The sequence below is a fragment of the Schistocerca gregaria genome, chromosome 4 (genome assembly GCF_023897955.1).
Source record: "Schistocerca gregaria isolate iqSchGreg1 chromosome 4, iqSchGreg1.2, whole genome shotgun sequence".
Lineage (NCBI taxonomy): Eukaryota > Metazoa > Arthropoda > Insecta > Orthoptera > Acrididae > Schistocerca > Schistocerca gregaria.
This window is the reverse complement of record NC_064923.1, coordinates 595,617,934-595,633,885: the sequence shown is the minus strand read 5'-3', so window position 1 is coordinate 595,633,885 and position 15,952 is coordinate 595,617,934. Positions and strand designations below refer to the sequence as shown.

Here is a 15,952-nt window from a genome sequence, read left to right as displayed (position 1 = left end):
AAACGCGACATTTTCCTTGTCCACAGGCCAAGGAGCTGCTTGAAAGCGTGCGGCACAACAAGGGCTGGATGACGGAGTACAACGTGCGACACAACTTCTCGACGCCGCTGCGCGTGGACGAGCTGATGGCTGAGCAGCCGCGAGTCTACCACACCGTGCTGTCGCTCGTCCGCTCCGCGCAGGACTCCCTGCAGGTACTGTACATTCTCTCCTGGCTGATCATAGCGGTCGCCTTCTGAGACAGCCGGCCGTTGTGGCCGAGCGGTTCTAGGCGCTTCAGTCCGGAACCGCGCTGCTGCTACGGCCGCAAGTTCAAATACTGCCTCGGACGTGTGTGTGTGTAGTGTCCTTACGTTAGTTAGGTTTAAGTAGTTCTAAGTTCTAGAGGACTGATGACCTCAGATGTCAAGTCTCATAGTCCTCAGAGCCATTTGAACCATCTGAGACAAGACCATTCGCGGCCGGATGAGGCCGTTGGCACTATATGGAAGGGAGAGCAAGCATGTCAGTTATGGTATTATTGAGCAATTAGAGGTATCTTTGGCTTCAGTAAATCACAACAGCTTGGTGTACATTGATAGTAGAGGTTACATAGTTAACAGAGCATGTCAATGGTTTCAAAAGTTAGCGAATTCTGTTAAGGCTGTAAACAAGGGAGCTGACATAAAAAGCTGGTGGCCTATTGTCCAGACGTAGTTCAACCAGACATAGTTCTAACCAGAGACTGAACTCTACTGGAAGTCGGAATTATGCTGCCTGTGTAAAAAACCGATGAACCCAGAAGAGGAGGAGGAAACGAAATTAACCTTCACGGGTTGAGAGGGTACGTGATTTTATTTCAGTGATTACAGTATCGAGTCAAACTTACAAAGAACTTTGCAGTATGAGTTCACTTACCAGCTGACGTTGCATCCCCGTTGACCTGGATGGATGCGCTGATTTGGTTGGAAAGAGTGTCATAAAGATGTACTGAGAAAAGTGGGCTCAGAATTGACGTAACTTGCCCACGATATCCGACATACTGGCCTTGGGACAACGTTCGATCTGGTTCCACACGTCGTACGAGGGTAAACCCAAAAGTAAGGTCTCCTATTTTCTTATAAGTACAGAAATCTGTTTGTGTGGCAGTTAGTCACTTCGTTATGAAGAGTGCTTCACGCACTGTGTGTAAACATGACTACGCCGCGCTTAGGCGCTCAGTCTTGGTTTGGCAGCAGTTGAGAATGGAGCTCCGTTGGACGTTACCGCCAAGTGCAAATTGCGCGCAGTTATTCGGTTTTTGAACGAAAAGGGCACTGGGCCGATTGAAATCAATCACCAATGGACGGAAGTGTATGATGAGTCGTGCATGGATGTCAAAAATGTTTGTAAGTGGTGTAGAGAGTTTTCAGCTGGTCGGACCGAAATTCACAATGAACAAAGGAGCGGGAGACAGTCAATTTCTGAGGAGACAGTGTTGAGGAGTGAGCAAAGCAGGCCTGAAGATCGGAGGACCACCCTGGATGACCTCTGCACATTGGCTCCTGAGGTTTCCCCAAAGCACCGCTCACAGAATTTGAACGGAAACATTGAACTACCGGAAGGTGTGCGCAAGATGGGTGCCACGCATGCTGACTGAGACTAGATGCGGTAACGAGTTGATGCGTCCCGCGCATTTCTTCACCACCTTGCAGCCGAAGAGGACAACTATCTGGACTCAATTGTCACGGGTGACGAAACGTGGGCATACCACTTTACACCTGAGACCAAGCAACAATCACGCTAGTGGCGGCATCCTTCTTCGCCAAAGCTGCGGAAACTGAAACAAACACAATCTGCCGGTAAAGTCATGACAACCGTTTTTTGGCATCAGAAAGGGGTATTGTTGGCCGACTTTATGCCCACTGGGACCACAATTAACGCTAACAGGTACTGTGAGACTCTGAAAAAACTCAAACGAGCAATTCAGAACTGGAGAAGAAGAAAGTGGAGCAAGGGCGTACACATTCTCCATGACAACCCTCGCCCACACATTGCTCGGCGAACCTGAAAAAGTTTCAGTGGAACATAATCACCCACCCATCCTATAGTCCTGACGTGGCGCCCAGTGACTATCACCTGTTCCCTAGGTTGAAAGAACATTTGGCGGGAAAGTGATTCAGCTGCGACGAAACTTTCTGAAAAGCATGGCGGCGAGCTGGTATCACATGGACATACAAAAACTGCCACAGCGTCTAGAAAATGCATCTACATAATGTTGATTATGTCGAAAAATAGCTAAATGTTCAAGCCGTAAACTGATGTAAACCATTGTAGAAATAAATAGGTCTACGTACTTATAAAAAAATAGGGGACCTTACTTTTGGGATTACCTTCGTATTTGGGGCGGATCTGGGTATCTTGCTGGCACACGGGAGTACCTCAGCATCACACAGACAATTCACAGAGGCACTTGCCATTTGTGGGTTAGCATTTTCCTATTCAAAAATGGCACCAAGATAGTGTAGCATGGGATGTAACACAAGAGGACTGAGGATGTCCGTGACGTATCGTTGCGCCCTCAATGTTCCCTCAATCTCTATCATCTGTGACCTGACGTCGTGTTTGATGACCCCATACCATGACATCAAGATTAACACAGCTATAATCCTCCAAAAAAATTGGAAAAATGAGAGTTGTCGCCATGTCGCTGCCATACTAACTGAAGACGATCATCTGGGGTAGTGCAACAATTCATCACTAAACACAATACAACACCATTCATCATCACTCCATCCATCACGGTCACAGAACCACTAGAAACACAGCCGTTTGTGCTAAGGTGCTAACGGCAGCTTGTACATGGTACGGTCACTCCCTAGTCTGCCTCTTGCTAGTCTCTGACGAGCCGTGTGGAATGACACACAATATTGCTGGGAGTGTATCACTTGCTGTTGCAGATGTAATGGGGCTACGATGTGCTTGGTGCACAATATGGCAATGCTCACTTGTGGTGGTCAGACGAGTATGACTGCCATTACGTTCCCATGCAATCCAGTATCGGGACACTATCACATTCAAATGCCCCTCCTGGATATCGCACGATTCGACCAGCTGGCAACAATGAAACACCTATCAGTATCTGTCTCGTGCTGACAACTCTGTCTCACAAGTGTACGTGGCATCTCCGTGTCCTACACAGTTATCTCTCAACGTCTGGCGCTCTTCACGTACCTTTGGTGTCTTACCAGGCGTGGTAATAAAGCTAAACACGATCAACACTAACGCACTGTCTTGGCCGTTCTACCTGGCCCTGCGAATTTCAACTCTAATCATTTACATAACCGTACATGTACGAAGTTACGCTGATATCCAGCCCTGTCTTCTGAATGTTTCACTTTTTTGTCCGGCAGTGTATTACCAACCACTTGCACTGTCGTGTGTTGGAGGAGACGCAAGCCTTCTCCTTCTCTCGATGCCATCCCAATAGCAGTCGCCATCTCGATTCTGGATTCCACGACATTCAAGCTTGTATTTGTCGTGAAGGACGTTGGCAAAAAGTCTTTGTAGCTCAGACCACCAAATGACCAGTGCATGAAAGTAAACCCCAGGCCTCTTCCCAGTAATTCGGGGTGTGAGGTCATGATTATGACTATTCATCTATCGTACAGGGACAACAAAACGTGTGCCCACTCGGAGCTGTTTCAGACAAGTGTTCTATGAATTGGTACTAAATTTTGTTTCGTTTTCATACTCTCCATGTTGTTATCGTCTTCAGTCTGGAGATTGCTTTGATGCAGCTCTCCATGCTACCCTATCCAGTGCAAGCTGCTTCATCTCCAAGAACCTACTGCAACCTACCTGCGTCTGAATCTGCTTACTATTTTCATCTCATGGTCTCCTTCTACGATTTTTACCCTCCACGTTGCTCTCCAGTACGAACTTGGTGATCCCTTGATGTGTCAGAACATGTCCTACCAACCGATTCTTTCTTCTAGAAACAACCCTCAGTGGTGGAAATGCCCATAAAAGGAAAACGTGATGCTAATCCACAAAACTTGGGCTATAGAGCAATGGAACATTGTCATTTGACGGGCTGAATCTTGCTTCATACTGTTCACAGCTTCTGTCCGCGCTAATGTCCCAAGAGTAAAATAGGGCGGCGGTTCCGTGATGATTTGGGAACTATATCACAATATTGCATGGGCACCATGGTTACTCTGCAAGGTCACGTTACTACACACCATTGTTTATTCTGCAAGGTCACATTACTACAAAGGATTAAGTGATAATTTTGAGCCGGTCTAGTGGCCGAGCGGTTCTAGGCGCTTCAGTCTGGAACCGCGCGACCGCTACGGTCCTAGGTCCGAATCCTGCCTCGGGCATGGATTTGTGATGTCCTTAGGTTAGTTAGGTTTAAGTAGTTCTAAGTTCTAGGGGACTGATGACTTCAGAAGTTAAGTACCATAGTGCTCAGAGCCATTTTTTAAAATAATTTTGGCTGATTAGGCCCATCCCATGATACAATGTTTGTCCCCAAATGATGATACTGTGTTCTAAGATGACAGGGTCCACTTTCCTGCATCTCGCATCGTCGAGAGTGATGATGGCTCAAATGGCTCTGAGCACTATGGGACTATGCTGAGGTCATCAGTCCCCTAGGACTTAGAGCTGTTTAAACCTAACTAACCTAAGGACATCACACACATCCATGCCCGAGGCAGGATTCGAAGCTTCGACCGTAACGGTCGCGCGGTTCCAGAGTGTAGCGCCTAGAACGAGGATGAATTGACGCAACTTCTCTGGTCATTACACTCACCAGATCTCAACATTATTGAGTCTTTATGGCCTGCTTTGGAGAGAAGGATCGTGATCACTATCCACCTCCGTCATCATCACCTGCATTTGCTCTATTTTGCAGGAAGAGTGGTGTAGTTTTGTTTGGAAACCATGTAAGACCAATATTTATTGATTCCGACACGACTGGATGCTGTTTTGAATGAAAGCGATTTTCCTACACCGTATTAGGCATGGTAATTGTGATGTTTATGGTGTTTCCGATTTTTTTCCGACGCTTTTTATATTAGAAACATTATAGGTCCCATTACCTTTGTGTAGGACACCAAATGTTGCTTTCGTTTTTGTGGTGCACTCGCCATCCGTTAAAACATACATGGGTCTATTACTGAAATATTCCTCAAGCCAGCCGCATTCGAGAAGATACTGCTTGTGATTGTATTTTGGATAGTACTCTTCGGCGCAGTACAGTGTCTAAAGTCTTTCTTAAATCTTGGAAGATGGTCTCTGTTGCGTCAGTTATTGCTTGCAGTATATAGTTTTTAATTAAAGCAAGCTGTGTTTCACACTAGTGATTATTCCTGTAACCGTGCTGAATCTCTGAGAGACTCTTGTTTTCCTACAGAACCGAAATAACGTCTGAGCTTGAATGTGCTCACGGATTCTGCGACAGATGGACGTCAGCGATTTTGTTCTGTAATTCGTTGCATCCAGTGTCTTTCCCTTGTTGTGAAATGGAGTAATCAGAAAACTTCTACAGTCAAACGAAACTATCCGCTGAACGTGAGAGTCTCGATAAGTACCCAATAGGAAAGGAGCTAATTTCACGTTCGGTGTAAAATCGAACTGAGGTTCAGTCATTACTTAATGGCTTGTTCGATTTAAGTAGTCAGCACTCTGTAAAGATGTAGTAACAGGCTCGTATCGTATTAATTTACGAGTATCAGAAGTATTTACAATTAAAGAAATATTTTATAGCCAATATCGCGTTTAAAAATACTTTCTACAGACATAACCGTCGTCTTTAGATCTTCAAAAACATATTCTTGTTGTACGTCATGTTCCATTGTGCGTTCACTACTCATGCCATGTTAACATTTTAGTGCAGAGTATATTTCACATTTCAAATAAGTTTATCAGAAATAAAATTACAAAGAGTCCCGTCATAAGTAAACATGTTCACAGCTATAACGCATCTTATAGAACTTGGAATGTCTACGTATGTAGTACTTATTTGATGCTTGTCAATTTCTAAGATACACAATGTATAGAAAAGTGCGCATTTATGCCAATGTTTACATTTACATGACGAGTGAAACACGTCTTGGAACATTCTCACTCGAAATACACAACCATGTATTTCGAGTGAGAAGGTTCCATGGACTTGCCAAGTTGTACAAGGTGAGTTTTAGGTGTGTATACTTTCCTTGTGATAAACCTGTAATTTTATTTTTGAGAAATTTGTCTGGAATGTGAAATATGCTCTCCAGTACAATATTAGCATCGTTTGAATAATGGACACACAATGGAACATGACATACAACCCAAAAAAGATTTTGAAGATCTGAAGATGGTAGTTGTAGGTGTCCAAACCGGTCTTGGCTATAAAAAGTTTATTTAATGAACATATAGCTCGCCACTTCTCATTTCTCATTATGAGAAGCTTCAGTCAGTATATACAATCAAATGGTAATGTCCAAATTAGAGCCACTCCACAACACTCACTTTGTATGGAATCCTCAGATCTCTGACAAATCTTTGAGGTGGGCACTTCTTAATCATGTGTTTTATTGCTTACTTCTTCTCTCAAGAATCACAGTCAGTAGCCTAACGGAAACACCACCTCGTCAAGGTATAATCACACCTTCATTGACCCATCCTAATGCTGTTGAGTTTCGACCAGATTTGTCGTGGTAGCTGGAATCCCTCAACGTGTATTACGTCTTTTTTGGATCTTGGACCAGGTGAACACTGTTCAGTGAATGTTGTTTCATACTTCGTCGCTGTTTGGAGATCATGCCGAAAGAACTGATGCTTTCTGAATCAAGCCAGAGTATTTAGCTTGATTTCATACGAGCTTAATAGGGAGAGCAGAAGAGTGGATTAGATAAATAGTTGCCGACCAATCTTCAGACTGACGGTAATGAACGATTCTTACATTGTGGTACTCCAAGTTACTTCAACTTTCATCTCATTTCTTCTATTCTTCACTCCTCTCCTCTATTTTTCGCTGCTTTCGTACACTCTTCACTCCTCTCCCCTATTCTTTGCACCTTCCCTCTGTTCGTTGTTCCTCTCTTCTGTTTTTCATTCCTCTCCGTTGTTCTTCACTTCTCACCACAGTTCTTCTCTCCTTTCCACAACTCTTCTCTCCTCTCTTCTCTTCTCGCCTACTCTTCTCCGTTTTTCACTCCTCTGTTCTCATCTACTGTCCTATGTTACTCACTCCTCTGTTCTCATCTACTGTCCTATGTTACTCACTCCTCTTCTCTGCACCTCTCCTCTGTTATTCACTTCTCTCCCCTCTTCTCGTCTAGTCTCCTATATTCTCCTCCCCCACCTATTCCTCTGCTCTTCTCTCCTATTTTTCATTTCCTCTCCTTTCCATACATCTGACGATTTTTTAGAGTGTAAAAAATAAGTTGACTGGACGGTACGTCCTCCAACCGACAGCGGTATACGGTTTACATCCGTGTTGCAGGATGTGTTCGACGGCTACACGATCACGGAGTGGGTGGAGCAGCGGCTGTACCCGCTGGTGAGAGACCTGGAGCGGCTTCAGCAGGACGCAGTGGCGCTGAAGGCTGCACGCACGTGGCCGGCACGGCCGCTGCCGCCGCTACAAGACCTGCGCCGCCTCGGCATCCCCCTGCCAGGAGACCCACCGCGGCCGCCCCAGCAGTAGCCGCTGCACTCGCGCCTTCACGCACAACCCAGCCTGCCGAGGCGAGGGCCGCCCAGCCTCGACACCTCTGATGTGGTCTCATAGCGCTGGCGAATTCCGAGCCGCAACACATCCACCTGCCGACACATAATCTGTTAAGCAGTCGTCTTCTGTCAATGATGAAGTGTACACGACAAAGCCACTTTCGTTTGGGGTGCCATTCGTCTGTTTACAGTAGTGGCACAGTATTTTTTTTTACAGTAACAATTAATAATATCAGTTATCAACAATTCTAGTATTCCTCAGACTCACACTGTCCTCATTTGACTATAATAGAATTTTAGCTATAGTTTTGATAAATTCCAAGTCTGAGTTCTCATTATATCCTGATGCTATTGAAAACTGAACGAGTATTGTACATACTGGCTACACTCAAGGAAAGATACCCGATACCATCCCAACGCTTTGCTCACTTTGTCAACCTCATTACTTACTGTAACACAGTCCACCAGTGGGAAGCAATCTGTGTTCTGCCTTTCACCAAATTCTTTTCCTAATTGCTGCTGCATTTATGTTCAAACAAGAACAATGGAGCACTATCAACTCACTATCATATTTTACAACTACCTGCTTTCATGAACCCTGTCAGCAACACACTGAAGCAGGTATGTAATAAAGAGTTCTGTGTGTCAGCAATCTGTTCTTGATAGAACTTTATATTTGCCTCCACCTAGTAATATGCAAAAATGCGTTGTTAGCATGGAACCATTGACACTAGAAGCAGTAACAGCAGTTCCAGTGTACCAAGTGCAACGACTGCTTGATGATATGAAGGATTCAGATCAGTATTGATCACAGAACAGCTGCAGAAATACATTCACTTGTTACAGAACTGCAAGAGGTGTCAAAACACTTCTCATTGATGCATTCACAAAAGTTGTGAGATAAAGTGATGAGAAACCAAACCACAGGTGTAAAAAAGGAAGGAAAGAAACTGAAGGTAGATGGAAATGAATTACTTTTTATGTTAATTTTTATATTTTTTAAGGTTAAAAATTCTTACATTTTCTATGATTATTGGCAATGAGAACAATTCCCTCTTTTTCAGCTGACATTTAAGCAAATTGATTGGTAGCAATAGTCATGTATCTTGAATAACAGATATTTTTTGTCACACAGAACACTGCTTGTTGGATCACTTGCTGTATTTTATTCAGCTGAAAACGTTTGACTTAAAGCTGTTTGGCTTTTAAGCTATTTATTAATAAATTTATAGCTTACAGTAACCTTCATGTAAGAGGAAATACGTCAAAAAGGTTCAAAACTCATTTGATAATACTCAGTCAAGAATTTTCAAAGTTGGTAGTGGAGACTGTTAGAACTTTAATGAAAGTTATAGGTAATGAAATTCAAAACACTGACAAAATTAAGGAGACAAAAAAGTAGCTGTATGTGTCAGAACTATAAACGACATGTATGTTGCTGTAAATGTTTACAAAGCTGAGAAAATTCTAATTCAGTGACATACTTTAACAGTCTTATAAGAAAATGTGAAGTGGAACAACTTTGTAAACATGTACCATTTTGCATTTGTTGATGTTGACCTACATGAAAATGTATTTTATGAATTCTGGTTTATTGTGGGAGCAGAATGAGAAAGTATAGCCAAAATGATACGGACATAACACTATGTTGCAATATCTGAATATGACATAATTGTAAATAATGATGTTAAATAATTATTGGTAAGAGACTTTACTTTATACATTTGAATTGGAACCCTGTGTCAGATTTGGGGAAACACCACAACTATGTATGGTATGATAAATTCATGTTTTCCATCTCTGATTAGTATTTACCATGTAAAAGTAAGTGTTCACATATTTGTCATTCCCATTGGTTTAGCTGACTTGGCCATCTGCATGTCATCATTCTTATACACACTGTGAGCCACTGATCTCGTACATTCAAAAGTCTCTATCAGTATTGCCTGATGTTTCAAGAGACCTTCTGATATTTGTGTTGACTAAATAAAATGTTTTATAGTTGTTTATACTTAACAGGTCTGACTATTTGGAGAATATGGAATGGATGTTGGAAAGAATTATTTTCAGTGAATATATGTACATATATGAGGAGTATGATAATGTAAATCAGTATTTGCAAATTATTAAATGTGCCTGTGGCTTTTATTGCAGCCCTAGTACTGTTCGTGTTGTGTAGTGTTTGGCCACATGTTGTGCAGCACCAACTGGGACCAACTGTATAACATTATTTCTGACACAACGAACTCAAAAAAAGTGATGGCACATTGTTTAAGTTTTGCTGTTCTGTTTAACAGCTGCAATGTAAATAGCTTAAACTCGATTAAGTGTTAGTCTGAGTGTGTTTACCCAATGTGTTGTGTGATTCTGGTTGTAATTTGAATGAACTATTACATCTTGAAACAGTATCAGCTTCTAAAATAAATTTGATGATAGTTTGACACAGGATATTATTGCTGTTTCAGATAAAGAACATTAAAGAAAGAAAGAAAGCTGTGTAATAATAAAAATATATTGTTTATTATGTGAAGTATAAGATCTCCTTAGGGAGAATGTATGAAAGGACCTATATGACTGGATCAAAAGGTATTTATAATTCATAGTTATAATGGCTGTTACATAAACAGGAGGACAGTATCTAGTTTAATGAACACTGAATGCTAAGGAGAGTGAAATTTTATTTTCATCCTCTTTGCCTATCCCACCCCCACAAATCACTTATAGTCTGTGTTATTTTCTCAAAATTCACATTCCTCAAATATGCATTGTTTTTAAATGTGTTTTCTCTTTTTAAACAGTATTTACTACAAGTACTTTAAAATGCAGGACTGATTATGTTAAATAGTTATTCATGTGGAAATTGTTTTTAAAATAAAATACTCTGCATTTTCATTTTTGTCTTTGTGAGCCTGAATCCAATTCTTTATAACTGACAGCAAAGATAATCGTTGAGACTAGTTTTACTACACAGGTGAATGTAGTCGAAAGAACTGTATAAATTTCTTTTGAATTACTTTACTTTTTTGGAAATAACTGGTTACTGACTAAAATAAATGATAAATAAAAAAGATAAAAAGAGACACTGGAAGCATAATAGTTACTATTTACTGACAAAGAGCAATTAATGTGTCTTGATCAGAAATGGGACTTTTACTTTTTATTGAATGAGCCACTACACGTTTCAGGCACTTAATGTGTTGTTAACCAGTCTCTGATTGCTTGAATCATATGTCTCACAATTCACTTCCATTGGTCACAATGTCACCAACTTTATTTCTTCTAGCTTTCATTGTAAAACAGTGGATGAAAACAAAGGTTTTGTGCGTACTAGAAACGTCATGGACAGGACTGACCTGTCACAAAAAACCAAAACAGAAACTTTATCTCAGATGGATCTTGGTGTTCTCTTTGGCATTTAATTGAATTACAGATTGTTGGACATAGGGCAACTTGACACAGATTTGTTGCTGGGCATAGTCTCAACAACTTTAATACAAGGACATTGTCACAAGAATTAAAAACATGAAACTCTGATCTACTGGCACTTTCTGTTTCTTCAAAGATAAGTCTTTAGTCTTAAAAAGCTATCACCATGTGACAACTTGCTATTAATATCAATGGGAATACCACATAGCAAAATATGATATGAAGTTCTGACAGTTGTTTTTAGCATAAACATTTATACTTCTTTATACTTATACAAATTTTGGGCATACATTTATATTAAATTTTACTCCATCACAAAATTGCTATTTTTACAGAAACTGACATTACAATAGTGCAGGACATGCTTGTAGTTGAGATAAGGGAGTAAGTGCATTGCATGAGATACTATCAAATTTAATGCACGCATTGACATTTCAGCTGACTTCAGCAGTTGGAAATTACAGATGGAAAAGTTCGAACAATTTATGATGCTACTGATGTAAAGCATTCGGTGTGTGTCTAACTTTAGGTGGAGATGAGAAAGAAGCATTCCACTGCCTCATCTGTAGACACAATGGCATAAATTGTCAATTCTTATGGACATGCTCTTAGTTTACTAACAACACACATGGAATCCGTTGATATCTATTTATTTATTGCTACAGTATATGGATTTTAAAATAAATTTACTAACTTTTAAGGGAATTTCAAATAAGAGTAAGTTTTTTAGCATTGATATATTTTAAAGAGATAGCTAATGACTGGCTGTCAACTTAATATTAGAGAATACAGCATTTATTAAGATGCAAACACATGGTAAGTATGTGAATGTGGTATTTTGAACAAAATATTGTTCCTTTTAGTAAGAAAGGAAAAAAATAGCCAACAGGTCATGACACACATCACGATTGTGTATAAATTCATAATTTTTATTTATTGTGAAACTGGAACAGTTGCCACAAAGAAAACCATATGGAAGGAAATTGGGAACAGCAACTTCTTCATAAAAGAGTATAAAATATAAAAGGTTTAAATGCAATTTCAATAGCTTTGAAATGAAGTACTAACTTTTTCACAGCAGTACATTTTAGATCACTCTACACTGAAGTTATGATGAGGGTACTATCCTTTCTCAGCAAAAATCATTTTCTTTCTGAATGAATCTCTCACTGGAGCCGAAAATATGCTGTGGCGTTCAGGTACACATGATAACTTTAATTAAAACAATTTCTAATTAGACTATTAAATTTCGGGCATGCAGCCACACAAGTCTTGCAACTTACTCTGAAGATGACCGGACAGCATGTGGCCGAAGTATCAGTAGAAGAGATCTTATTTGCATGGCTCTGTGCCCAAATTTTAATAGTCTATTCATTACACTGTGAAAAGTTGAAAATGCGCATAATTTCTAATTGTTTTAGCTTTTGCTGATTGTATAGATTCAGCTTATGAACATCAGTATATTTTCTAAGTCTGCTTTGGTTGTCACTGGAATAGCTTTCATTGGTAAACCAAATATTGTGGAGAGACTGTTATCATGCAAGGTGTCCACTTCTTTGATACCTCCCTTCCTATACGTTGTTGCCTCCCTCTCCCCCTCCCTCTACCATACTCTACCATACTCACACACACACACACACACACACACACACACACACACACCAATTGAAAAGATACAGAAATTTCTCAACTATTGAAATAAAGTTGTTAATGGTGCTTGGGTGGAATGCAGCACTGCTTGCAAGTGCATCATGGGCTGCAGGAAAACAGAAAAAGTAGGGAATCTAAGTATCCAAGGCTGATGTTATCAAATAACACTGAAAAATTAAATTGACTCATAACATGGTTTGGTGTGGAAAGAAATAAGTGAAAACTACTAATTAGAAGAAACGAGAGGACTATAGGCCATCTGTTAGGAGATCAGGTAATCACGTCCATGGTGCCAGAAAGGTGCTTTGGTGTGCAAAAATTGTCAGGAAGGAAAGAGATCGGACTATATAAAACAAATCATAGAAGACATTCGATGTAAGAGGCTGAGATGGAGGGGGACTTGTCATGGGCCACATCAAACTTTCTAAAAAAGATGCTGACAGAAAGAGGAAGAAGACTCCATGGAAAGATCAGAGAAGAGATTATAGTTCATTTTACAGGAAAAGTTATTTAGGAGCAAACAGTTAAATTTCAGCTGTGGCAAATTTATGGCTAATTTATATTCTGTAAATGATGCAAAGGCTCTTGTTGTTTTATTGATTTAACTTGCAAAGCGTAAATAAAAAATTGCGGATATTATTATTCAATACATGTGCTCCAGCTGGATTTTAAAAAATGCAGAGAAAGTGAAGAATCCTGGAGTTAAGAACAAAAAGTAATCTTTCATCAGAACAATGGAATTCAGTTTGCTTTGACAATGGAATATTGAGGGATTTGGTGGAACATTTACCCTGTGTACCAAAAGAGTAGTGTCTACTCCCAGATCTTAGTGAAGATTTTGATGGTACTGAGTAATTCTTCAATTGGCAGTACTATAACTTAAAAAGTGAAAGAATAGCAACGTAAATACATTTATTTAACTCACCTTATGAGTGTACACTTCAGATCCAGACAGAGAACCGAGCGAGGTGGCGCAGTGGTTAGCACACTGGACTCGCATTCGGGAGGATGTCGGTTCAATCCCGTCTCCGGCCATCCTGATTTAGGTTTTCCGTGATTTCCCTAAATCATTTCAGGCAAATGCTGGGATGGTTCCTTTGAAAGGGCACGGCCGATTTCCTTCCCAATCCTTCCCTAAATCGAGCTTGCGCTCCGTCTCTTATGACCTCGTTGTCGACGGGACGTTAAACACTAACCACCACCACCACCACGAGACAGAGAGCAAGATATATTACTTCCTTTCACTGCCTTGCACTATACATGAGGCTACGTTGTGTGGTAACTGTAGTGCTCATTATGTCAGTTTGACAGAAGATGGAGGGACCCTATGATCAATTTAAATGAATCAGACAATCATTACATGTGAATGTAGGTCCATACCAAAGTTACATTTTTCCAAAAAGATCCCTAGTATTTTTACACTGCTTCTGCTTCAATGGTGCTAGAATTTTTTGTTTCAATACCTCTTGTTCATTATAAACAATTAAAAAATTGTCTAATACATGAAGAGGAATAGGAATTTCGAAACAGAATCATTACTGAAAACGAGACATGGGTAGCAGTGGATGCATACTCAGTCTTTCATGCAATACAGAATAGACACATAGAAATACTGAAATGGTGATATATGAATTTTATATCACTGCCAGTACTAACTACCTACAGTGCCGATATTATAGCAGGCAGTACCTTACATTTCGCAGGTACTGTCACTCGGAACACTGTAATGAATCTGACACATCTTTCGTTTTCTTGGCGGGAAAGGCCAACACACAACGTAACCTGTCTAAAGAACACATTAATATATGACTTTCTCCGTTTGCTGAATGAACTTTAGTCACGCAGAAAGCTCCTTTCACTACTGAGCCATTGCTCGAGCATGTATGGCAGTATCGTAATAAGCAGTGAGATAATATCACGATCATGGGTGTCTTGGTTTCTGGTACTGTTGTGGCTGTGGCCCTGACTCTGCTTTGTGTAACCTCTTACCTACTTCAAGCGGAGCACCACTCGACCTGTTGAGCTCCCAGTGCAACCAAATGCCATTGAATTGGGTTAATGGTAGGAAGATTCACTTACATTAACAGATACCCAATTAACCAGGTGGTTTACGTTAAATTAGAGTAAGAAAAACTAAATTAGAGTAACGAAAACTGGAGAATATAGTATTTTATGTGTCAAACATGGAAATGTATGTTAAGAATATTTTGTCCAGGAATCAAACCAGGACACAATCGAGATACTGCATATTTAGAAGGATGGAGGAGTGGTGCGTCATGGCTTTCTGGGGAAGAACTGTTTCTGAATCAATCTACAGAACTACACATCAACGAAGAAGTGCCCATCAAACTGAATAACATGGCTTTTTGAGGAAGAGAGCATATTCAGAGCGAATGAGCACTCATTTAGTAGGCTGAAGCTGCTGAATACACTAGCCAGCGTCCCTGAAAGCCAAAATTGCAACTCTTTACAGGTCTGGATACTGACTAGACAGGATACTGGGGCAAATGAAGCCAATGCCCGGGCACTGCAGCCTGTTACAGTTCCTGGGGTGGGAATGCTGCAGCTGAAGACCACTAGTCAGCTGGCTCACATACACAGAGCGCTCAGAAACAGTCTGAATATCTCGTAGCGATGTTGCAGATTAGGTTGTGCTGAAAAACGGTTGTTAAGCGAAGGTCTGATACGTTGCACTGTTTACCACTGAAGTTAGCCAACCAGGTCATTGCCTGTGCAAATTCAAGTGGCCCACCAGGGACACTGTAGCTGAACATGTGCTTCATTTGGATCCTAAAACCGAACAAGAGAGCGATACTAAATTTGGACATGGGACAGTAGTAAGGATTGAAGCTGTGCCTTACGTTGAGCACTCTCAGGCGCTGTCATCTACAGTATGAGACCAACTGACGCTAGTTATTACTGGTAAGCTGCTTGAGTTTGCACGTAATAAGGCCTGATTCGCTAACTTCGATCTTGGAAACGGCGCACCATACCCTGCGAGACTCTAACGAGCTTCTCAGACTGTTCCTGACCTGGGCTAAAGTCAGTGTCAACTAGTTGCCTTTGCGCGACTGGGTGACCTACTCGTAGGCTACCTTCTGCAGATGGCTCCCTCCCTGGAGAGCTGTGGGTTCATCCTGGGCCAACCTGCTGCCCAGCAGTACTGCCCCAATCGGGGACCCAGACTGGACAC

At 41.0% G+C, this 15,952-nt stretch overlaps 1 protein-coding gene across 2 annotated transcripts in view; it reads left to right on the top strand.

Moving 5' to 3' along the window:
* The window catches only part of LOC126266778 (hexosaminidase D-like), a 903,571-nt gene extending 892,996 nt beyond the window's left edge, over nucleotides 1–10,575 (top strand). For both annotated transcript variants that reach the window (XM_049971315.1, XM_049971316.1), the window contains exons 9-10: nucleotides 27–194; nucleotides 7,457–10,575. In XM_049971315.1, the coding sequence (XP_049827272.1) occupies nucleotides 27–194; nucleotides 7,457–7,660 (372 nt within the window). In that variant the 3' untranslated portion in view covers nucleotides 7,661–10,575. The remainder of the gene's footprint in view (nucleotides 1–26; nucleotides 195–7,456) is intronic.
* The last annotated feature ends 5,377 nt before the right edge of the window (nucleotides 10,576–15,952 follow it).